General features: G+C 36.5%; 1 protein-coding gene across 1 annotated transcript in view; it reads right to left on the bottom strand.

The window, feature by feature from the left end:
- Positions 1 to 24356, bottom strand: part of STX17 (syntaxin 17) — a 63484-nt gene that overhangs the window by 4585 nt on the left and 34543 nt on the right. The window contains exons 4-6 of the mRNA XM_032418411.1: positions 13612 to 13837; positions 5910 to 6025; positions 5781 to 5831 (exon numbers count right to left, since the gene is read on the bottom strand). Of these exons, the coding sequence (XP_032274302.1) occupies positions 5781 to 5831; positions 5910 to 6025; positions 13612 to 13837 (393 nt within the window). The remainder of the gene's footprint in view (positions 1 to 5780; positions 5832 to 5909; positions 6026 to 13611; positions 13838 to 24356) is intronic.

The following is a 24356-nucleotide window of genomic DNA, read 5'->3' as shown; positions in this document are numbered from 1 at the left end:
ATTCTGACAAATGTATAAAACTCAAGTAACCCCATCACATCAATATACAGACTAGGGGGTTTTTTGTTTGTTTTTAAAGATTCATTTATTTATTTTAGAGACAGAGAGTGCATGTGCATGTGGTGGGGAGGGGGAGAGGGAGAGGAAGGAGAGTCTTAAGCAGACTCCATGCTGGGCGCAGAGCCCAACATGGGGCTCGATTCCATGATCCTGAGATCATGATCTGAGCCAAAACCCAGAGTTGGACACTTAACCAACTGAGCCACCCAGGTGCCCCTAGGTTTGTTTTTTTTTTTTAAATTCACAGAAAAAAGAAAAGAGTCCCTCTTTGATCCCAGCTAAATCCCACTTCTACAATGACTGTGAAATAATTCAACTTGAATCCTGAAGCATTTGATTGCCCTCTTAACTTACACTGAATCAGATATAACACTCTTCTAACTCCAACCATCATTCAAGAACACGAAACACAATACAGCTAATTTTTTCCCCACAGTTGCTTCCTTAAGCATTATTGACATTCCTTCCCTTCTCATACACCAAGTATGCACCTTTTCCCTGGTAGACCTTTCATGGTGTCCCTTCATTCCTGTATTCTCCACTGCTATCTTGACATCTCTAACACAACCCCTAAAAAAGTCCTTTATCAGTTTTCCTTTTAACATTTCTGTCCAAGACAAGTACAATGATTCTTACATGTGAGTAAACACCAGAACTGCCCAGAAGACTTATTAAAGCATGGACTGCTGGGTCCCACCTCCAGAGTTTCTGATTCCATAGAACTTTAGGTGAAGCCTGAGAATTTGCATGTCTTATGAGTTCCCAGGTGATGCTGCAAGACCATGATTCTCACACTTCAAAAACCACTAATATATGTACACAACTGGATTAAGGGCATAACCTTCTTGGCCAGATGTCCTCTGTTCAAATCCCAGCACTGTGTGCCCTTGGACAAATTACTCAAGCTCTCCAGGTGTCAAAACTCTCATCTCTCAAGTGAGGATGATGATATACCTCATAGAGTTGAAGTGAGGATAAAATGAGATAGGGTCTGTAGAGTGTGAGGAGAAAAAGTCATCCTGATCTTCTCAAGAATCTTTCTTTTCTAAAAAGTGTACTAAACTTTTTCCTATGAGGCTTGAAAATTCTTGGCATTAGATCTCTTCTAGCCATTCATTCATTCACTTTTTATTTTCCTCAGACAATAAACTTTTTTAATGTTAGCTTTCTTCTTCCAACCCACAGAAGCATAAGTGCCAACACAAGTAATATCCAACCTGTTGGGATTTCTGACACTGAATTTCTATCATTGTTTCTATTTGGGACATCCCTAACACTTTCCATTCTTGCCTGAAAGTCTGTATTCACAGATAAATCACAGGTGTGATCACCAACCTCCACATCTTGATGAGCTGAGGGGTAGAGGGAAAATAGCCAATAGTCTCCTTCCTCTCAGGCCCCAAATAATTTTCCTATACCCACCAACCTCCCTTTTTTGCTTCTGATTTGCTTATGTTTGCTTTCATCTGCCTGGGCCTCCCACACTTGATAATCTTCAAACTCCCCTTTTGACATTTTAGACTTTGGCCCCTCATATATGTTCTCAGCACCCCTTTAACAAGGAGTTAAACCATACATGAAAGATACTAGTGTTTCTCTAAAGTAATATAAAGACTCTTCCCTTAGTAAAAGCAAAAAGAATTCTCAAAAGACTCTAAGAATATGTCTATGGATTTCATTTTAAAAAATAGTGAATTAGGTCCCCTTAATATTCTTTCTGAAAAAATAACTGAATCTTAGTAAGCAGTTATAGGAGCATCTAAGATTCTGGGAAAAAATGTGATTTATTAAGTTAATGTTGGTCAAGCAGAATGCAATTTGGGCATCTGAAGTCAAAACTAATGAACTGTTTTTCCCTTGAATGCTTGTTGTGGAGACTTGTATACCCAGCATCCTCTATATCAAGCAACAGTAATACTTTCAACAAATCCATCCCCAAATCTATTTACATCAATAAAAATGCTCTCCCTTGGAGAGTCCTGCTAGTGGTTGTACAGTTTTATTAATGTGCTAAAAGCTACAGGTTTCTTTAAGAAGCTATTGCCAAAAGTGGTTATTTTCCTTTATTCCTGACTCTCAATTACAGCCATTTTTCAAGGCTAGCTCTAGTCTTAGATCTTGGCCAATCCAGGTTAACACTGGGCTATCCTGGTTCTGAAGTCCAAAAGTACCTAATCTATAATTCTTAATCACAGGCAATAAATAATACATACAGAAAAGCCCAGAAACATACAAACACTACTATATATAGAGTCCAGGATGATACTGGCCTGGAGTAGGCAATAAACAGAGTAGCTAAGTAGGATGTTGATATCACAGGATTCAGCAATAGGAGGGGACTGTAGGGACTATAGTACTAGTACAAGTCTAAAGGGAACAGTGGTAGAACTCTAAGCAAGGAGCCAAAGAGGGAATCCTATAAGGGAGGGACAAAGACAGGAATGCAGTTGGAGTCAGTGGAAGGAAAGGGGATGGGAAGTAACAGACATTATCTCATTTAGTCCTCCCATCAATTTTACAAAGTTCATTGTTGTCAAACAACAACCTTAAAGTCAAGTGGGTAATAAATCTGATTGATCTGATCTGATCTAATCCACTACAATCCAGTCTTTATGCCTAGGGAATAAGGTAGAAGGTAGAGACAAAACTGGACCAGCAGCAAGGGTAGCATGCCACTGAGTGACAGGTCCAGAGTTCTTTAAATTCCCCTTGACAAGAAATAGGGCTAGTTCCATAAGTACAGGAAGAGAAGAGGGCACTCGAGCAATAAAGGTTGAAGAAAACTGAAGCAGGACGCTTAGATATTATTATTGGACCGCACCTGGATCTCTCGATGGCTTTGTAGGTTCATTTTTCATTATGGTAAAAAATACATAATATAAAATTTACAATTTTAACCATTTTTAGTGTGCAGTTTAGTAGCATTAAGTACATTCACAATGTTATGCAATTATCAAGACTATCCTACAGGGTTTTTTTTTTTTTTAAACTGTTCTCTATTCTTCACTGAGCTTACTTATTAGCACAGTCCTATGCACACAGGAAGTGCTCCAAAAATACATGGTTAACTTGTCTAGATACTATCATGTCCATGTGATGATAATGAGAGGATGTGGTTACTCTGCTTATGTTCCCAAGTCATTTGGTGCCTAAATGGAGCTTCTGTGAGTCCTGACCATGTGGTCATGAGAATTCAATCACCCTGGGAATAGTAATCAGTGGTTCTCCTTTGAGCTTTTGCCTAATACATTCTGTTCCATGTCCTCACACAGATTATTATAAATAGGACATTTGTATACAACTATGGCTATAGCCAAAGCCTTCCTACACAAATCTTCCTTAGATTAGGGGTTAGGAGCTGCTTATGTAATCTAATCGGATATATAATTATTAAATGGCCACAAGCCCTCAATTTTCCTTTCATGTGCCTATCCCTCTGGAAGGGAAATGTATTTGTCTGGAATGAGAAGAACTCTGTACATGTTTAGTTTGTTTCTTAAATCAACTATTATTGAGGTATAATTTACATACATTATAACTCACATTTTTTTTTTTTAAGATTTTATTTATTTATTCATGAGAGAGAGAGAGAGAGGCAGAGGGAGAAGCAGGCTCCCAAGGAGCAGGGAGCCCGATGCGGGACTCGATCCCAGGACCCTGAGATCATGACCTGAGCCAAAGGCAGACGCTTAACCATCTGAGCCACCCAGGCACCCTATAACTCACACATTTTAATGTGTAGATATCAATGACTTTTGACAAATGTATGTATTTGTATATACACGTACAGATTTTACAAACTACATTAGATCAGAGAGTTAGAATAGCTGAATAAATCTCAATTCTGAAACAACAAATATTTGGGGATTCTTCTATCATTCCCTTTCAGATGCAAGTATATGGATAGATTACACAGATACCTAATCCAGAAACTTCAAGCATTTTTCTTCTAAGGAAAATGCTTTAAACAATTTACTGATGTTCAATTTTAGGCATTAGATTTCAAGAAAAAATACAAAAACTAGAAAACAAACAGATGAAGGGACTAGCATTGAAAAGCCTAGAAATCATATTCTAGAAGGAACATATTAAAGAATTAAGAGTTCTTAAAAGAAAAAAATATGATGAGGTTGGATAGGGTGAGGAAGGATAATGTTGGTCTCAAAAAGTTGAAAAATTTTATATGGAAATATGACAAAACTTGTTCAGCATATGGCTCCAAGAGGGCAAAAGTACCAGAGGGAAGTTATTATAGGGCAGTGTTTATATAAGGAAGAACTTCTACGAGGCAGAGTCTCCAAATGGAATGGCTGAAGTATAAAGTATCCCTGCACTGTAATTGTTCAGGAAGAGGCAAAAAACCATCTATATGAGAAGCTGGGGCAAGAACAGAAGAATTAGATTCGCTGGCCTCGTAAGTCCTGTCCAATTCCAATTCTGAGATTGTATAACCCAGGGACTTCTTATACTTGAAAGCCAGATTTCAGGGAAACCATAATTCAAAGATGTAAAACCCCCAGATCATGGTTTGATCAAGAACAAAGAACTAAACCTAGACAGAAGCATGAGCAGACACAGGTTTGTTCCTGTATGTGCATACAGATACACACATATATCCAACCTTCCTATACTTCCTGGGAAGGAAACTAAGAATAATTTAGAAAAATAATGACAGAAAACCTATTCTGTCTTTCCCACCAAATCTACTTTATGTTTCCTCATCTATGTTAACAATATGAGACTGGCTACCCAATTACGCAGAATAAAACCTTAATGTTTGACTCTTCCATCTTCCTCCAATTTCTACTAAGTCTACCCCAGAAATACCTCTCAGCTGTCCTTTACCTTTATACTTGTATTGCCATTGCTCTTGGTGAAACTCTTGCTTGATTCCTAACTAGTCATCCTGCCTATTATCGCTCCCTTCCCCAAGCCATTATTCACACTGCTAACAGTAATCTTTCTCAACCAGACTGGATCATATCACTCTAACCTGCTCAAAAATCTATATCGGCTCCTCAATGCCTACAAATTAAAGTTCAAATTCTTTGGTATGGCCCTCAATGCCATCTCAGTCAGGCACTCACACTCCTTACTTTGCTTGCCCATAGTATCTCATGCTTTGGTTATACCGCAATACTTGTCATTCCTGAAAGGCCATACACTTCTCTACTCCATGTCTTTGTTCAGCTGTTTTCAAATGCACCCTTCCCCACTCCCATCTATTGACATTTGACTCAATTTTCAAGGCTCAAGCAAATGCTACCTATCTCATGAAGCTATTCTTAATGCTTCCACCTCACAATCCCTGCCTCCCTCCCTTGGAATTAAATGCTTCTGTTAGAGCTGATAATACTTCCCCTTCATACCTCATTTTTGCATTTAATAATCATGCTTGAAATTTCAGTTTTTGGGGTCCAAACTTATCTCCACCCACTATAAATCCTTAAAGGCAGAGAATAGGCCTCATTTATTTCTATAGCTAACCTTGTCAGACCCCTGGTGCCAAGGTTTAACACAGTACCTTTTATATAACAAATGCTTGATAAATATTTATTAAACTGATCTGGAGGCTGAGGACTGTTAGACTTCTATCCATGGTCAGTACCAGTCTTAAAAATTGTAACTTCTATTAAAATTCTAATCAAAAGCGTAGGAATTAATAAAAGCTTCTTATCCTATTAATCTAACATCTCTGAGCCAAAAACAATAATACTTACATTCACTAGGAGAGAGAAATCAGTGACCAGTTGGCTAAGTTCAATTAAGTCCTTAAAAAGAGAGAAGAAAAGGAAGTTACTTACTTTTATGCCTCAGAGCTAACAAAATGAAAATAATTTTTAACATACCGCTTCTAAGGTTTCCCATGATTCTGCAGCATTTTGATCTCGAGGAATTTCAGGCAACGCATATACCTGAGTCATATTCTGAGGATCGGCTTCAGCCTCAGCAGTGTGAAATGTTCCTGGATGAACACAGCCTCATGTTTAGGGTTTATGTGCTTTGTTAGAAAGCAGATAGCATAAATCAATTTTGTAAAACCATTCCCATGTAAAATGCTAACTAACTGAATTCAGGGTCAAAGTAAATTGACTACTCTATAAAAATAGATATATCTATGGGCAGATTGTTCCCAGGTTAACAAATATTTTTTTCTTTAATTCTACAAAGTCATCTCAAAAAATGGCTACAAATGCCACCTACCCAATCTGAATAACTACAGCTCAATGTGGAAGCAGCACTGAAGGAAAACTCTTCTATGTGGCCAATATTCCACGTAGAGATACCCACTAGAAACAGGTTTCACACTTTCAATGTAAATCATTAACCTTTTCTTTGGGGATTTTAGTAATAAATACCAGATTCATAAGGTGTTAAAAGTAGGAAAGTGATGTGTTTTTTGCAATGAAAATCAGTCATTTGGGGTAATAATAAATCTGTCATCAAATGAACACCTCTTACCGTGTGGATCTTTTCATACATATTGTTATCCTTCTTCTAAGAGTCATTTTTCTAGCCCATGTCTCCATTGCTTCTATTTTTTTTCTGAGTTTTAAAAAGTCATCAACCCACTAAGGCCTTCCTCTCAGTAAAACTGCTATGATGATGAATTAATTTACACTCCAAATCCCACCTTCAGGTCTTTATTTCCTTGTATTGGTTTTACCATTCATTCATTAAACTAATATGGATCGAATGCCTACTAAATGCCAATCAGTACACTTAGATCCTACAGACACAATGGTAAACCACAAAAACAGCTCCAGGGAGTCAACATAGTACAGTGGTTAAGAGCATGGGCCTAGGGCGCCTGGGTGGCTCAGTCGTTAAGCGTCTGCCTTCGGCTCAGGTCATGATCCCAGGGTCCTGGGATCGAGTCCCACATCGGGCTCCCTGCTCGGCGGGAAGCCTGCTTCTCCCTCTCCCACTCCCCCTGCTTGCATTCCTGCTCTCGCTATCTCTCTCTCTGTCAAATAAATAAATAAAAATCTTTAAAAAAAAAAAAAGAGCATGGGCCTAGTCAGAAAGACCTGGGTTAGAATCCTGGCTTGGCTAATGACTAGCTCTTTGACTCATTTTCCTCATTTTTAAAATAAGGTGAAAGGGGCACCTGGCTGGCTCAGTTGGAAGAGCATGTGACTCTTGATCTTGGGGTCGTGAGTTCGAGCTCCACATTGGGTGTAGAGATTATTTCAATGAATAAAAACTTAAAAAAAAATAAGAATAAAACAAGGTGATAGGTATTTATTTTGCACTGTGCCTGACTTAAATATTGAGTATAAGTGGCTTAATAGTTACTACTACAATAAATAGCCATTGCTACTGTAGCTATTAATAATGGAACTTACCATATTATGTACAATACACTATATTAACAGGCAAGTTCAGTATAGCCAGGTAAGAATGATATGAGTAAATATGGAACACTATGTGAGAACAGAAGAGAGGTATTTAACCAAGACTTGGGGAGGGGAGAGTAGTTGGAGGTTTTGAAGCAGAAGCCTGAGGATGAACAGAAATTACATAGGTGAACTGGGGCAAAGGTGGAGGGAAAAGCAGAGAGTATTCAGGTCAGAGAGACTAATATATGCATAGGTTTGGGAACTGAAAAGAGTTCAACTGAAATACAGACTATGAAAGAGAAAAGCAAAAGTTTATATAAGTTTTGTCACTTGAAATCTAAGGTGACATTATTCATAGCATTGTAACTAAGCTAAAGAATTCTGTTTTTCTCATAAGATCAATATGGAACTATTAAAAGGAGTTGGAGACTACTGGGAAGCTGGAGGGTGCCATAATCAGATTTCAGATTTAGAAAGGGAACCATAGCTGTAGTGTGAAGGATGAAGTTGAAAGGTAAAAAAGAAAAGAAAAAAAAAAAAATTAGAGCGTGAAAAACCAGTTGGGAGGCTCTGCAGTATGTCCAATGCAAAATGATGGTCTGCTCTAGGACAGTGGCAGTGGGCATGTAATTCCTTTTGTCCCCCTTACTTCAAGCTCAAAATACCTACCACTTTAATATTATCTGATACCTATTATGTATTGTGTTGGGTACCAAAGATGAAAAATTTTTATGAGTAATACAAAGGAGATGTTCTCAAAGAACTTATATTCTAGAAGAGTCAGACATACATAGAGACAATCCTAAAACAGTAAGAGAGTGTAATGGTATTTAGATAAACAGATATAGATACAAACAATATTTTGTGGGCGTTCCAAGCTTGGGAAGGCATCTGACCCAGCTTGGTGTGGTGTGCAGTTTATGAGACAGCTTCCTAAAAAAGGTGATCTTATGAGACAAAGAAAATATAAATTCTACATAGACCAGCATAAAAAAGGCCCTCAAAGAAGAAAAGATAAAGCTTAACATAAAATCGGGCGCCCGGGTGGCTCAGTTGGTTGAGCGACTGCCTTCGGCTCAGGTCATGATCCTGGAGTCCCTGGATCGAGTCCCGCATCGGGCTCCCTGCTCGGCAGGGAGTCTGCTTCTCCCTCTGACCCTCCCGACCCTCCCCCCTCTCATGCTCTCTCTCTCTCAGTCTCTCTCTCTCAAATAAATAAATAAAATCTTTAAAAAAAAAAGCTTAACATAAAATCAGCAGATTGGTCTTGCCAAAGGATAAAGTAAAAGACATAGAGTTACAAACACAGAACTTTACATAGATGGTTAGGAGGGGCCTTACTGTAGACCAGTGAAAGACTTTGGACTATCTGGAAGAGTGGAGAGCTATTGAAGTGTTATATGCAAAGACATAACATAATGATGTGTGACACCTGATCTACTCCTAAAAGTCATAACTGTAAGTTCATCTCCTCAATTTCTTTTTCATCCTAGCCTATTTTATAAAACTGCATTGCTATTTTACTTTTGAAATTTATGAATGTTTTTACCTCTCGAGGAAAATAATCTATTTGAATTGTTTAGGAAGGGCATAGTCAGTTGACTAGAAAATATTTTGTAGGCTTATCAGAATTGATAGTGTTCTTTTAATTTTGAATTTTAACTTATCTGAATACATTTTCTTTGATCTTACAGGAAGAGCAAAAACATCAGATAGAATAAGTTTTACATTACAACATTATGGCAAGTATCAAGAGTTATTTACCCTATGTCCTAACTTATCACATAAAGACACTTTCATTTTCACATCAATCAAGATAAATGAATTATTCTAAGACCGCTCTTCCACTTAATATTTCTATTGTAATGAGAACTCCAACTCCTACTCCAACTTCTTTAATAGGATGATACTGAATAATGATAACTTTATCATTAACAGACCAAATGTAAAGCAGAACTTTATAATTACAACATCCACTCTAAGGATTTTTATAAGCCATAGCCTTTATACTATTATAGAGGATTTAAATGACGTATGCCAGGGTATATAACAAAATGAGGGGAGATTGTCATACATAAATTCTCTATCTAAAAAATGAAGAAGGGGTGGGAAATGTTTGGCATTTTAAGCAAACATAAGATTTCCCCTGGTGAAAAATAAGAAGGGTTTAAGTCATTTACGTCTCACTTGAAACCAAACTGCGTATGCATCTTAGTTCAAATGGAGTCTTAGAACAAAGAAATCTGTTCTATTCCATGGAAAATCCTGCTGTAAACTTACAACTCTAAACATCACTAATCAATTTGAGGCATAACAATTAAGAAAGAAGCCCTTTAATTTCTACAACTTTCATAATTCATTTATTCCAGCTTATATTAGAAATCACTACCTCAGTGAACATCCATTGACTTTGAACTTTTAGGAACTGCTACAGACATGATGATGGAAAACAGAGACAGATTATAGCTGCCGGAAAGAAGGATGAAGAACTCACCCTGTGCATATAAGTCGAATTGCTATTGTTTTATATGATGAGTTCCATCCACATGCAAACAATGCAAGTGGGCATGAAGTTTTCAAACTCCAGTTTTAAAACCTTATTATTGACTACAAACTTAAACATGAAGATATTTTTAGTTGAAGCTAATAACACAGACATAAGACTTTTCCCTTCCCTCCATACATCCAAACATTCGTTCTTTGTCTTTCCATGTTTCATGAAAGGCAATGATTCTACTAAGAATTATAACACAACATGTAAGAAATTTTCACTAAACTTCAGTATGTTAGGAAAAGTTTCATTATAAGTCTAAATTAATTCAAAGGTATTTCCTGAATTTTTCATGTTCTGACAGCTTAAAAATAGTGAAATTAATCTATTGATCATCTATATGAACCTATCTATCAAAATAAAATGACTTCTAAGTCATGGCTTAACTTAGCTGCAAAGGAGGATTTTTAAGAAAATTAAAACCAACAGAAAACATATCTTCTGAATAATATACAAAACTATCCACGTGCTTCACAAACTGTTCGCTATATGTATATACACCTGTGATAAAATCTGATATTTCATCAAATTCAATATGCGGTCTGAAGTTCCCAGCGGTTTTAAGATTGGATTCTTTTCTTTTGCGAGTATTTGTTTAAAATGTAATAAGATTCTGTTCCTATTGCACTGGTGAACTGTATGTGCTGGATGGGGAGTAAGAAAGACAAAGATGGAGAGAAGCACTGATTCACTCTATATGACTTGATACACCTTTATAAATACAAATCAAATTTGTAGGTTCATCACTTCTCTTGGTGGGAAGCAATATGCTAAAAATGAAAGTAGACACACAAGTGACACAGAAGGGAGTTTCTCAGATCAAGCAAGATTGGCAGAGAAGATTTGCTTTAGGAACTCTCAGAATCTGGACAAAAGAAGCAGCAAAATCATCACAGCTTCCCCCTAAACTTAATAAGCTTCTTTTACTCTCCAGAGAACATAAAACGTCCTATTCTACTTGTTATTTCTATCTGTAAGTGAAAAACTATTTTTGTATTTTGATCTCACTCATGGAAATGTGGCAACATTGCTCCTGAATCTCTGCTGATATTTCCAACCAATTTATTTAGAATCAGATTGAATTTTTAAAGGAAGAAATATTTTAAGGCACTTAACTTCTATGCAAATCAAACACATTTTTTCTGTATAGGCTGTCACTACTATAATGAGCATCTAAAGCAAAAACAAAAAAAACCAGAAAGCACAGGATAAAAACATGTAGAATGACAGAAAAGGGTCCATAACTAGAAGACCACACATAAAGCGAACTCAATTCCTACCCCGCAATTAAGGTCTTATGTGAATTAGTTGCTTTGTTTTAATTATTCTTCTTTCCCATCCTCTCAATTATTTGTTAATATTATTTCTCAATTTAAGGCAATCTAGTAGAAACTCTCACATTTGGTGAAATACTCAGGTACTTGGTGAGACAGTTCATTTTAATTGCTTAATGTTGGCAATGGATTCAAAGTCAAAGCACCATTTCACCAGTATACAATTTGGAATTTGAAATTCTATACATTGTTTTAGGTATAACTTACAATGACCGTCTCAATCAAATCAGCACTAGCTACAGAGATTTAATCTTGTAGTTTCTCTCAGTGGCAAGTGATTAGGTCTTTAGCTAATCTGATGTTCCATGAATTGAGAAATTTGAGAATCAAGAGTTGGAAAATGAATTTCATCATTTCTTCTTCATCCTCTGGCTCTGCCTCAATCTTTTTCATGTTCTCTCTATACATGCTTCCTCAAATTTTGATTATATATATATACACCAGCCAGCTTCCTACAGAGAAATTTAATTGCCAGCAAACTGTTCAACTGCCTTCTTCTAATAATCACCCAGTTCCTCTGATGATATATAAACCCAAGCTTGTTGAGCCCAAACAGTCCTACTGACAGAAACTCAAATAATGCAATAATAAAATGTAAACTAAAGCAAGTATTAGCATAGTATTATATTGTGAGAAACTCTCAGAACTCAAAATTTTTGTTTGCCAGGGAATTGCTGGTGATGGGCAATTCAGAACTAAATAGCAAGAGAGACTGGTATCAGCAACTCCAGAAAATCTAGCATATCTTCACTGCTGTTACCACCATCACAACTGTCACAATATCTAGGTAATTAAGGTTGTCTAGGTGATTAAACATTGTCACAATGTCTAGGTGATTAAGCAGGACAGCTGCTTAATCACATGGAAGCCCAGTTTCTCTATACATGCACATAAAGTATCAGTTCACACTAAATGATATGAGCAGTATTTAGCCTCATCAATATGGTGGTGATAAATACTGTAATATTTACATTACAGAATAATATAAACAGTAACTACAAACTATCAAAAAGCATTCTTCCCAAATACTCTTCAACCAAGGGGCTGAGTGCTAACATCTCCTTCTCCCCAAAACAACACTTTAGGTACTGGTTATCCACAGGGTGTAGTGAGAATAGTACATCTGAAATTACAAAATTGTCTCTAAAAAGATATTTATTCATTCACATTTATGAAACATTTACGTATGGTCCACTATGTACTATGTGCTAGGTACCAAGGATACAATAAAAGCAAGATTACCAAGAATCTGTGGATGATGGCCTAAATGTATCCTCCAATTTTTTAATTTCAAATTCCCTGTAAATTACTGGATCATTAACACTGAAAACATAAAGTTAAAAATAATCTGGTTTTGGAGACAGGAGCCTCCTACATATATGAAAAGATGAAAACTAGGCAGGTATAACATCTCTCAGATTCTATTCTAATTTATAATTTATTTATACCCTACCTTTACCATTAAGATTTAAAGCATCTTGGAACATATGTAAAATATAACAAGATAGCATAAATTAAAAGAGAAACAAAAAAGGAAATATGAGGGGAGCAATTACAAAATAAAGCCAGGACAGTTAAAAACTTTGGCTTTTGGTAGTTAAAAATATTCAGACGTAAGCATTCCAGTAAATAACTCAAGCAGGGAAACCTCATCAGTTTGGATTGGATATACCATCCAATACCCATAGGATTAAAAAAAGACCAACTGCTTTCAAGTCCTATTATGTATTACACCAGTAATTTTTTTTTCAGGGTTCCTTATAAAGGAAATACTATAATGCAATTAACAATTATCAATTACATCCTTAAAAAATATAACGACAAGTTTTGCTGGACTGTTTCTTTGAGTATCACTTCATAAAAGCTGATAGCATGAATGCAGATATATATATATATATTTTAATGTTGTCAGTTAAATTCAGAAAAGTGAGCTGGTGGATCTAACATCCCCTATGAAAGAAAATCAGAATGCCAAAGAAAGAGGCATGCCTGATTAGGCTACTCCTGCACCTGGACACGAAGGGGGAGTCCTCTGCAATCAAGGATGACATTCTCCCTAGGGAATATTATAACCTTTATTTTCAACACATAGACAAATAGGTACTTGAGGCCTGGAAGTTCCACTCTACACAGCATAGCTTCAAAATTTTTATCCTACAAAACTTCCAGGGTGTGTGTTTCTAAGCCCTCTCAGGGTCCAAGAATTCAACATACTGAAACAGAAGGTGATCCCTGGAAAGTTATGTATCTGCAATAGCTATACAAGATGGTGAACTTTAATTAACTGCATTACTATGATCAAGAATAAGACTTAGTACGTTACCACCAACAGTCATGGATCTGGTCAAAGAAGGCTGTAATAAAGTTTCTTCATCATTAAATTGTTTCTTAAGCTCTTCTACAGATTCCAGATGGAGTTGAAGAAATTCTGCTGTTGCTGCTGATGCTTCTTCTTTAACAGGATCTATCATTCTTTTCAGAAGTACTAGGTCATCCTTTCGGACCTTCAAACAAAGTTTCTCCATTTCTCGGATATTGGAACGGAGTTGCTATAAAAGAAAAAATTCATTAAAGCCACCATCTGTTAATATAAAATACCTTTATTTTCAGAGGTAATCTGTGATTAATGGTCATGAATAGAAATGATTTCAAGTATTCTCTACAACAGAAGGTATATATAACATTTTTCTATTTTTCATGTCTCTAGCCAACCAAGCTTCTTGAGCACTCCTATCCTTGAATTTATTTATTTAGCAATTTTTTCTTCATTAAATGTATTACAAAGGTAACAAATGCTCTTCATAATAAGTCAAACACTGTAGAACATACCAAGAAAAACTTAATGACTTCCCCCTTCACCAATCCAACCACCTCTTAACCCAGTCCCTTCCACACATTTCCCACTGCTCATACAAACGTTAACATATATAGACTTTCCATCTTTTTACCAAAAAATGGACTACATTGTGCATAATAATCTATAATTTGTTATTCCTCACCCCAATAATATAACAATACTACCATGGATATCCTTCTTGGTTAATGGGTGTACCATATTCCATGGTACAGATGTAAAATTTATTCAATGACCCCTGCAAGTGATCAACAGTCATTCATGTTGTTTCCAAAACAAAAATCCTTGAATATATCCTAATATACCATAATAGTATATATTAGTATTATAGTATATACTATTATACCTATTTTTTAGAAATGATTCCCAAAAGTGAGAGTACTCAAAGGATCATGTGCATCTTATTTCAATAGCTATTATCAGTTTTTTCTTTTTTTTAAAATAAATGGGGCTTTTGGGTTTTTTTTCCTTTTGTTTTAAAGATTTTATTTATTTATTTATTTGAGCGAGAGAGAGCACATGGTGGGGGGGTCAGAGAGAGAAGCAGACTCCCCGCTGAGCAGGGAGCCCTATGCGGGACTTGATCCCAGGACTCCAGGATCATGACCCGCGCCGAAGGCAGTTGCCCAACCAACTGAGCCACCCAGGCACCCCTCTTTTTTTTTTTTTTATAATTTTTTTTATTATGTTACATTAGTCACCATACAGTACATCATTAGTTCTTGATGTAGTGTTCCATGATTCATTGTTTGCATATAACATCCAGTGCTCCATGCAACACGTGCCCTCCTTAATACTCATCACTGGGCTCACCCATCCCCCCTCCCCTAAAACCCTCAGTTTGATTCCCGGAGTCCATAGTCTCTCATGGTTCGTCTCTCCCTCTGATTTCCCCCTTCATTCTCCTAATGTCCTCCATGCTATTCCTTATGTTCCACAAATAAGCGAAACCATATGATAATTTTCTCTGTTTGACTTATTTCACTTAGCATAATCTCCTCCAGTTCCATCCATGTTGATACAAATGTTGGGTATTCATCCTTTCTGATGGCTGAGTAATATTCCATTGTATATATGGACCACATCTTCTTTATCCATCCATCTGTTGAAGGGCATCTCGGCCCCTTCCACAGTTTGGCTATTGTGGACATTGCTGCTCTGAACATAGGGGTGCATGTGGCCCTTCTTTTCACTACATCTGTATCAGTTTTTCCTAAGTAATAATTCATACTACCACCAAAGTATGAGTGCCCATTTCCCCACATACTGCCAGGACTACATGTTCTCTCATTGTTGCTTTAATTTGCATTTCTGAGTGTAGTTGTCAGATTTGTATCAAATGTTTTCCCCCTCTTTTTAGAATCATCTCCTGACATAATCAATTTTCCTCTAATATGCTAATATTATGAGTTATGGGCAGGTTTCCTAATATAGAACCATCTTTTACATTCCTGAGATAAACTCTTCCTGGTCACATATACAATTTTTTGAATTCAATTAGCTAATAATTTATTTGGGCTTTCAACACATGTCTGTCTATATATGTGTGTGCCTACATGTGCATACATGAATGGTGTGTGTGTCTATATATCTTTACTAGATTTAAACTCACTTTAACAGGTTTAAGGTTGTGCTAGCTTCACAGGATGAACTGGGGAGCTTTCCATCTTTCCCAATAGTCTATACTTTAAGAAACATAAAAACCAACTATTCTTTGACAATGAAATAACTAACTTGCAAGAATGATCTGAGTATGATGCTTCTGGAAAATGATAGATCTCTATAATATTTATCATATAATTTAGAATATATTCTGGGGTGCCTGGGTGGCTCAGTTGGTTAAGCGTCTGTCTTCGGCTGAGGTCATGATCCCAGGGTCCTGGGATTGAGCCCCACATCAGGCTCCCCCCTCAGCGGGGAGTCTGCTTCTCCCTCTCCCTCCGCCCCTCTCCCAGCTTGTACTCTCTCTCTCTCTCTCTCTCTCTCTCGCTTGCTCACTTGGTCTCTCAGATAAATAAATAAAATCTTAAAGGAATATATTTTAATATTTCTCATATGATATTTTAAATTCTTCTCCCCTGTGGCACTTTTATAGGTACTAATGCAAATTCTGTATAATAGGACAGAATGTATCAGTTTCTTTTATTTCTCAAGTACCTACTCTGGGTGAGGTGTTACATCCTGTATTATTACATTCCACATTATTACATTATAGAAAAATCAGAACAAAGAAAACTTGTTTAGGATTTACTTAATTTTATCTAGCAGCAAAGCTCAATTAAAACCCAGGCATTTTTTTGTTAAGTTTTAATTTTAATTCCAGAATAGTTAACATACAGTATTATATTAGTTTCAGGGGTACAATACAGGGATTCAACAATTCCGTACAACACCCAGTGCTCATCACAACAAGTGCACTCCTTAATCCCCATCACCAATTTCACCCATTCGCCCACCTCCCTCCCCTCTGGTAACTATTGGTTTGTTCTCTAGAGTTAATAATCTGTTACTTGGTTTCTCTTTTTTCCTTTGCTCGTTTGTTTTGTTTCTTAAATTCCACATATGAGTGAGATCATATGGTATTTGTCTTTCTCTGACTTATTTCACTTAGCATTATATTCTCTAGCTCCATCCACGTTGTTGCAAATGGCAAGATTTCATTCTTTTCTTTTTTATGGCTGAATAATATTCCGGGGGGGGGGTGTGGGGTGTGCGTGTGTGTATCACATCTTCGTTATCCATTCATCCTTCCATGGGCACCTGGCCTGCCTCCATAATTTGGCTATTGTAAATAATACTGCTATAAACATACAGGTGCATGTATCTCTTTGAATTAGGACTTTTGTATTTTGGGGGTAAATAACCAGTAATGCAATTACTAGATTGTAGGGTACTTCTATTTTTAACTTTCTGAGGAACCTCCTTATTGTTTTTCACAGTGGCTACATCAATTTGCATTCCTACCAACAGTGCATGAGGATTCCTTTTTCTCCATAAACTCACCAACATTTATTTCTTGTGTTTTGATTTTAACCATTCTGACAAGTGTGAGACGGTATCTCCTTGTAGTTTTGATTTGCATTTCCCTGATGGTGAGTGATGTTGAGTATCTTTTCATGTGTCTGTTGGCCATCTGGATGTCTTCTTTGAAGAAATGTCTGTTCATGTCTTCTGCCCATTTTCTAACTGGATTATTTGTTTTGGGGGTGTTGAGTTGTATCAGTTCTTTATATTTTGGATACTAACCCTTTATTGGGTATGTCATTTGCAAATATCTTCTTGCATTCAGTAGGTTGCCTTTTAGTTTTGTTGATTGTTTCCTTTACTGTGCAGAAGCTTTTTATTTTGATGTAGTCCCAACAGTTTATTTTTTTTTATTTCCCTCACCTCCTGAGACCTATCTAGAAAAATGTTGATATGGCCAATGTCAGAAAAATTACTGCCAGGGTTCTCTCTTCTAGGATTGTTATGAAAACCCAGGTGTTCTTTAAAGTCCAGCAATCTTTACATTAAACTATAACCATAATTCACATACACACACACACACACACACACATATATATATACACACATATATATAATTCCTTAATATAACCAGAGGACCCATTTTATTCTAGTAAAATTAAGAACAATTCTGGAAAAAAATAGTTTAGCTACAACCTAACGTATCTTGTAAGATGTTCTGGGTGAATAAAAAAGTTGTGCTTCTATCCTGCCATGACTCTACACTTCCTTTAACCATCTGTCACTCTTATGTGAACTAAAAAACCTAAGGATAACTGCACTGTAAATTAAAAAGATGTGATATACAAGCATTAATATGGAAAAAATCATAGAACATATAGGCCTATGTTATCTAGTCCAACCTTATGATTTTACAAGAGGGAAACTGGACTTCAGATGAACACAGTGGCAGAATTAAGTCTCGTGTCCAGTTTTCAAGTGCTGCAACAGTATTTGAACACAACACCAACTCTTGGTTGTACAGTTCCTTTCTGAACTACAGTTGTAAAGCTTGGCTACATAGTTGTCACATAGTCCATAGAAATATTTTAGACAGTATTATCTTGGAGAAGCATTAACGTTTCTGCAGCTCATGAGCGTTTGTCTATGACATATTCTTCCTATTTTATAGAATTTATACATATGTTTACGTCTCCAGTCAAATTATAGTGTCCAGAATTCTATTACTAAGAGTGGGGAGGAAAATGTTAAGAAACAAAATACCCACTGAACTATAAAATCTGATACTATAGTAACAAAAACACAATAATGGCTAAATTTTTATTAACACTATAAGTTGTCCATTGTACTACGTATTTACCTTCTTCGTCTTGTTTTAGCTTCACAACTTACCTTTGAAACGAATATTACTATTATTCTCATTTTATAGAAGAGAAAAGTAAAGCAAGACTTTTTTAAAAAAGCCTAGGATTACACTTCTAGTAAAAAGTACAGCCAGGAATTAAATCCAGGCTATAGAGCATATGTTCTCAACAATTTTTCTACATAGCTATACTACCCGACAGAAATATAATGCAAACCACAAATTCAAGGCATATATATAGTTTTAAATTTTCTAAGTCACATTAAAAAGTAAAGAAAAACAGGTTAATTTTAATGTCTTATTTAACCCAATACTTTTAATGTCTTATTTAACCCAATACATCCAACATATTATCATTTAAACATGTAATCAATATAAAAATTATTAATTAAATATTGTACATTCACAGCACATCTCAATTCAAACTAGCCACATTTTTTTCAAGTGGGGCTTGAACTCATGACTCTTGAGATCAAGAGTCGACATTTAATTGACTAAGCTACCCAGGAGCTCCCAAACTAGCCACATTTTAAGTGCTCAACAATTACATGTGGCTGGGAGCTACCATATTGGACAGCACAGCTATAGAATCTCTCCAAAATCAAGTAAAAGGAACATATGTGAAAAATACAAAGTAGGTGTTTCTGCCTCTGGGTGTAGCAAGGTAGATAATTCAAACTAACCCTCCCACCAATGACTAATTAAAAAGCTGACAATAAAACAAATCACAAACACACAAACAAAATTCAAAGGCTTCAAAAAGCAAACAAGATAGTTAAGAAATTTGTAGGCCAAGAATTAGACAAAGGTGAAAATCCAGAGAGGTGAGTCCTGAACTCAAGGCCACATTTGCTTGGAGGTATTTACTTACCAGAATGTTTGACAGCCTCATAAATTTCCGGGTAAAATACTCAATGCTGGGGCCTACTAAGTATAACCACTATGGTGCTTTGAGCTGGGATCTGAAAGAGCTGTACCCCAAGAGCCCAGGTGATCCTGAAATAAATCGGCCCTCACATGAACTATAGTTTGGCTTCTAGTCTTTTGGGTAGTGCATAAAAACTTTAATCCCTGAAACTGTATAAAGATAATTGTGGAAAATTAGTACCCCAGGGGCATAGAGGGAGTAAATGAAATCCTCTCTAGAGGAAGATAACATTGTCGCTATCCTGAAATAATTTCTATAAGTAGGATTTCAAATATAATGCCCACCAAAGATAATCAAGCACAGAGAGCATACACACGATGAAGAACAGCAGAAACAACAGACAATAAAAACATCCAAAGGGACATTTGATATACCTAATAGCAAATGTAGTCTAAAAAATTATGGTTAGTTTGTCCAAAGATATAAAAATCAAGCTTGGAAATTCAGCAAACACTGGAAACTATAAAAAGCAAAATACAGGTTTTTAAAAAGAATAAATATACTATCATTTAAAAATAGAGTATACAGGGGCACCTGGGTGGCTCAGTCAGTTAAGTGTCTGACTCTTGGTTTCTGCTCAGGTCATGATCTCATGGGTTGATTGAGCCCTGTGTTGGGCTCCATGCTCAGTGGGGTCTGCTTGAAGATTCTCTCCCTCTGTCCCTCCCCCCACTCATGTTCTTTGGCTAAAATAAATAAATAAATCTTTTAAAAAAAATAAAAATAAAGTATACATGAGAAAAAATTTAGTAAGTATTTGGCTGTGGGGACCTTTGTGGCTCAATTAGTTAAGCGTCTGCCTTTAGCTCAGGTCATGATCCCAGGTTCCTGGGATCAACCCCATGTCGGGCTCTCTCCTCAATGGGGAGCCTGCTCCCTCTCTCCCTGCTGCTCCCCCTGCTGTGCACATGCACACACTCTCTCTCTCTCTCTGTCAAATAAATATTTAGCTGCATATCAGACCAACTCAAGACTTAGTAAACTGAAAACTAGATATGAAAAAACTATGTAAAAAAGAAACAAAGTTTAAAAATATAGGAGAGGGACGCCTGGGTGGCTCAGTCGGTTAAGCGGCTGCCTTCGGCCCAGGTCATGATCCCAGGGTCCTGGGATCGAGTCCCACATCGGGCTCCTTGCTCAGCGGGGAGCCTGCTTCTCCCTCTCTCTCCCTCTGCTTGTGCTCTCTCTGTCAAATAAATAAAATCTTTAAAAAAAATAAAATAAAATAAAATAAAATAAAATAAAAATATAGGAGAGGTAAAAGACATAGGATATAATTAGAAAATACTATAATATACATATACTTAGAATCCTAGAAGAAAAGGACACAAAATAAATTTGAATAGATAATGACTGAGGAAAGACATCAATCCACAGATTCAAGAAGGTTGACAAACCCCAAGAAGAGTAAATGAAAAGAAAAACGTATAGCCAAAAAAGGAAAAAAGGAGAGAGAGGGGAAAGACCTCTCAGAAGGAGCTAGAGGCAATACAATTTCTTGCAAAATAGTCCTACCACCTCAGAGGTACCCTGCCAATGTTGCACATGCTGCAGTTACCCTTCAAACCATTGTGTGTTTACCCTCTGTTATGTAACTTCTGGTTCCTTCATCCAACATGCCTAGTCCAACTTTTTTCTCCAATCAATCACATTCCGGGATCCAATATATAAATCCAACATTACATGTATTATTTATAAGTGTTCTAAAGAATCTTATTTTGTGTCCTATATGTATCAGAATAACATACATTGCCATATAATGTAAAAAGAAAAATCCATATATAAACAGTGCAACCAACTTTCCAAAGGTCATACCAACAAAAACACCAATAAACCTTGAACAATGACCAAAAAAAAAGGCAGGGCCACACCCCGAAGACCACAATAAAGACCAGAAAATGAAACAGTAAGACTATACTATGACTTCTCAAAGCAACAATAAAAGCCAGAACAGAGCAGAATGATACATTCAAAGTATGGAGGAAAAATTACTATCACCCGAAATTTTTAGACCCAGCAAAAATATCTTGCAGTAGGTAAAATGAAGATAAACAAAAACTGAGGGAATTTGTCTCCAGCAAATACACAGTAAATATAAAAGTGTCCTTCAGAAAGAATAATAATTAATCCCAGATATAAAGTTGGAGATGCAGAAAGAAATGAAGAACATTAAAAAAAGAGTTAAAGTAAAAAAAAAAATAGTAAAAGTATGGATAAATCTACATGACCAGTAACTATACTAAAACAATAATAGTAATAATAGTAATATCTTTTAAATATATGTGTAAGATTAAAATATATAAAAATAGCATTTAGTTTGTATAATCTATATTGTTTATGGATGTATGTTGTAATTTCTAAAAGAGTATGTAATTCCAAAACTAACTGAGAACAGTTTGATCGATAAAAAAAAAAAAAATACAAGAAAGTGAGGGGCGGGGGCACCTGGGTGGCTCAGATGGTTAAGCGTCTGCCTTCGGCTCAGGTCATGATCCCAGGGTCCTGGGATCGAGCCCCACATCGGGCTCCCTGCTCAGCGGGGGGCCTGCTTCTCCCCTTCCCTCTGCTTCTCCCCCTGCTCATATTCTCTCTCTATATATATATCTCTGTATCTCAAATGAATAAACAAAAAAAAAAAAGAAAGTGAGGGGCGCCTGGTGGCTCAGTCATTAAGTGTCTGCCTTCAGCTCAGGTCATGATCCCAGGGTCCTGGGATCGAGCCCTGCATCAGGCTTCCTGCTCCGCGGGAAGCCTGCTTCTCCCTCTCCCACTCCCCCTGCTTGTGTTCCCTCTCTCGCTATGTCCATCTCTGTCAAATAAGTAAAATCTTAAAAAAAAAAAAAAATACAAGAAAGTGAAAATGGATATGAAAAAGAATAAAGAATATGTGGAAGAAGTAGAAAGCATGTAAGAGAGTGTAGTATCTAAACCTAATATATCATTTATTCCACATAAATGAAATAAATATTCCAGTTAAAAGATAAAGATTTTCAAATTGGAAGAATATGAAATTCAAGAAATACATCTAAAACATAAAGACAGTTCAAAGTAAAAGGACAAAATAATAAATCATGTACAGCTGACCCTTCAACAACATGGGTTTGAATCTACAGATTCAATAAATTAGAATAAATTTGAAAAGGTTCTTTGTTTTGGTGGAACTTGACAAGCTGATTCTAAAACGCATATGGAACTGCATATAAAGAGCTGATACTAGCTTTGAATAAGATTAATAAAACTTCCTCTATTAGATATCGACTGATTATAAAGCCACAGTAATTAAGACAGTGTGGTATTAGTGCAAGAATAGACTAATACACCAATGAGACAGATAGCCAAGAGACAACCCAAACATATATGCACTGAATTTACAACAAAGGTGGCACTGAAGGGAAGCATGATCTTTTCTTTTTTTTTTTTTTTTTAAAGATTTTATTTATTTATTTGACAGAGAGAGACACAGCGAGAGAGGGAACACAAGCAGGGGGAGTGGGAGAGGGAGAAGCAGGCTTCCGGCCGAGCAGGGAGCCCGATGCGGGGCTCGATCCCAGGACTCTGGGATCATGCCTGAGCCGAAGGCAGACGCTTAACGACTGAGCCACCCAGGCGCCCCGGGAAGCATGATCTTTCTAAAACACAGTGTTTGGTCATTTGGGCATCCCCATGGGAAAAAAATTAAAACTGGACACACCACTTCACACCATACACAATAATCAACCAGATGGATTACAGACCTAAATGTGAAAAGCAAAACAACAGAATATCTTTATTCTAGGGTAGGAAATACCTCTTAAATGTGGCACAAAAAGCACGAAGAAAAAACTGATAACCTTGACTATATTAAATAAAATGAACTTCTAGTCATCAAGGGATACAACAAAGACAGTGAAAAGGTTGACCACTAAGTGGAAGAAGGTAACTGCAACACATACACTTATAAAGCGGTCACAGACAGAATAAAGAATTCTTATAGATAAGAAAAAGACAAAAACCTGCAGAAATATAGGCAAGAACCCTAAACAGGTGCTTCTCATAAACAAAGTTACTTGGGGTGCCTCGGTGGCTCAGTTGGTTGAGTGTCTGACTCTTGATTTTGTCTCAGGTCATGATCTCAGGGTCATGAGCCCCTGTTGGTTCCCGATCAGCAGGGGGTCTGCTTCTCTTTCTCTCCTCATCCATTCTCTCTGCCCCTCCCCCTGCTCCTGCACACACTCTCTCAAATAAATAAATAAATCTTTTTAAAAAACCCAAAGAGTTACTCAATCTCACTAACAGTCAGGTAAATATAAATTAAACCATAATTAGCTACCCACCAGAACACCTAAAATTAAAGTTTGACTTCACTAAATATTGGTGAGGATATGGAGACCACAGGAAGTCACATTCATTGCTGGAAGGAGTGTAAAATTAGTACAACTATTTTGTTAAATAGTTTGTCATTATACTGTAGTTGAAAATAAGGATGCCTAATGAACCTGCAATTCCTGTCCTAGGAATACATTTAACAGAAATGTATGCACATGTATACCAGTAAAAATATCCAAGAATGTTAACATCATATGTAATAGAAACTGAAAACAAAACAAAAACTAAAAATAACCCAAATGACAATCAATATATCATAGTATATGTTTACCATACACTATGGTAAACTCATACAATGGACTATATACAGTAATGAAAACGAATCAATACCGCTATAGGCAACAACACAGATAAATCTCAAGCCAGACACAAAGGATATATTCTGTTTATTTCAATTTATATAATGTTAAAAAACAGACTAAATTAATCTATAGCTTAATGATACATTTTGGTGGTAAAACTATACAGAAATACTAAGAAGCAATTACCATATAAATCAAGATAGTTACTACTTTCTGTGGCAGAAAGTTGGTTGTTATAGGGAAGAGGCAATTAAGCATTTCTAGGATGCTGGCAATTTTCTATTTCTTGATC

Source organism: Phoca vitulina, unplaced genomic scaffold (genome assembly GCF_004348235.1).
Source record: "Phoca vitulina isolate PV1807 unplaced genomic scaffold, GSC_HSeal_1.0 scaffold21, whole genome shotgun sequence".
Classification (NCBI taxonomy): domain Eukaryota; kingdom Metazoa; phylum Chordata; class Mammalia; order Carnivora; family Phocidae; genus Phoca; species Phoca vitulina.
The sequence above is the reverse complement of the archived record's forward strand: the minus strand, read 5'-3'. Positions and strand labels throughout refer to the sequence as shown.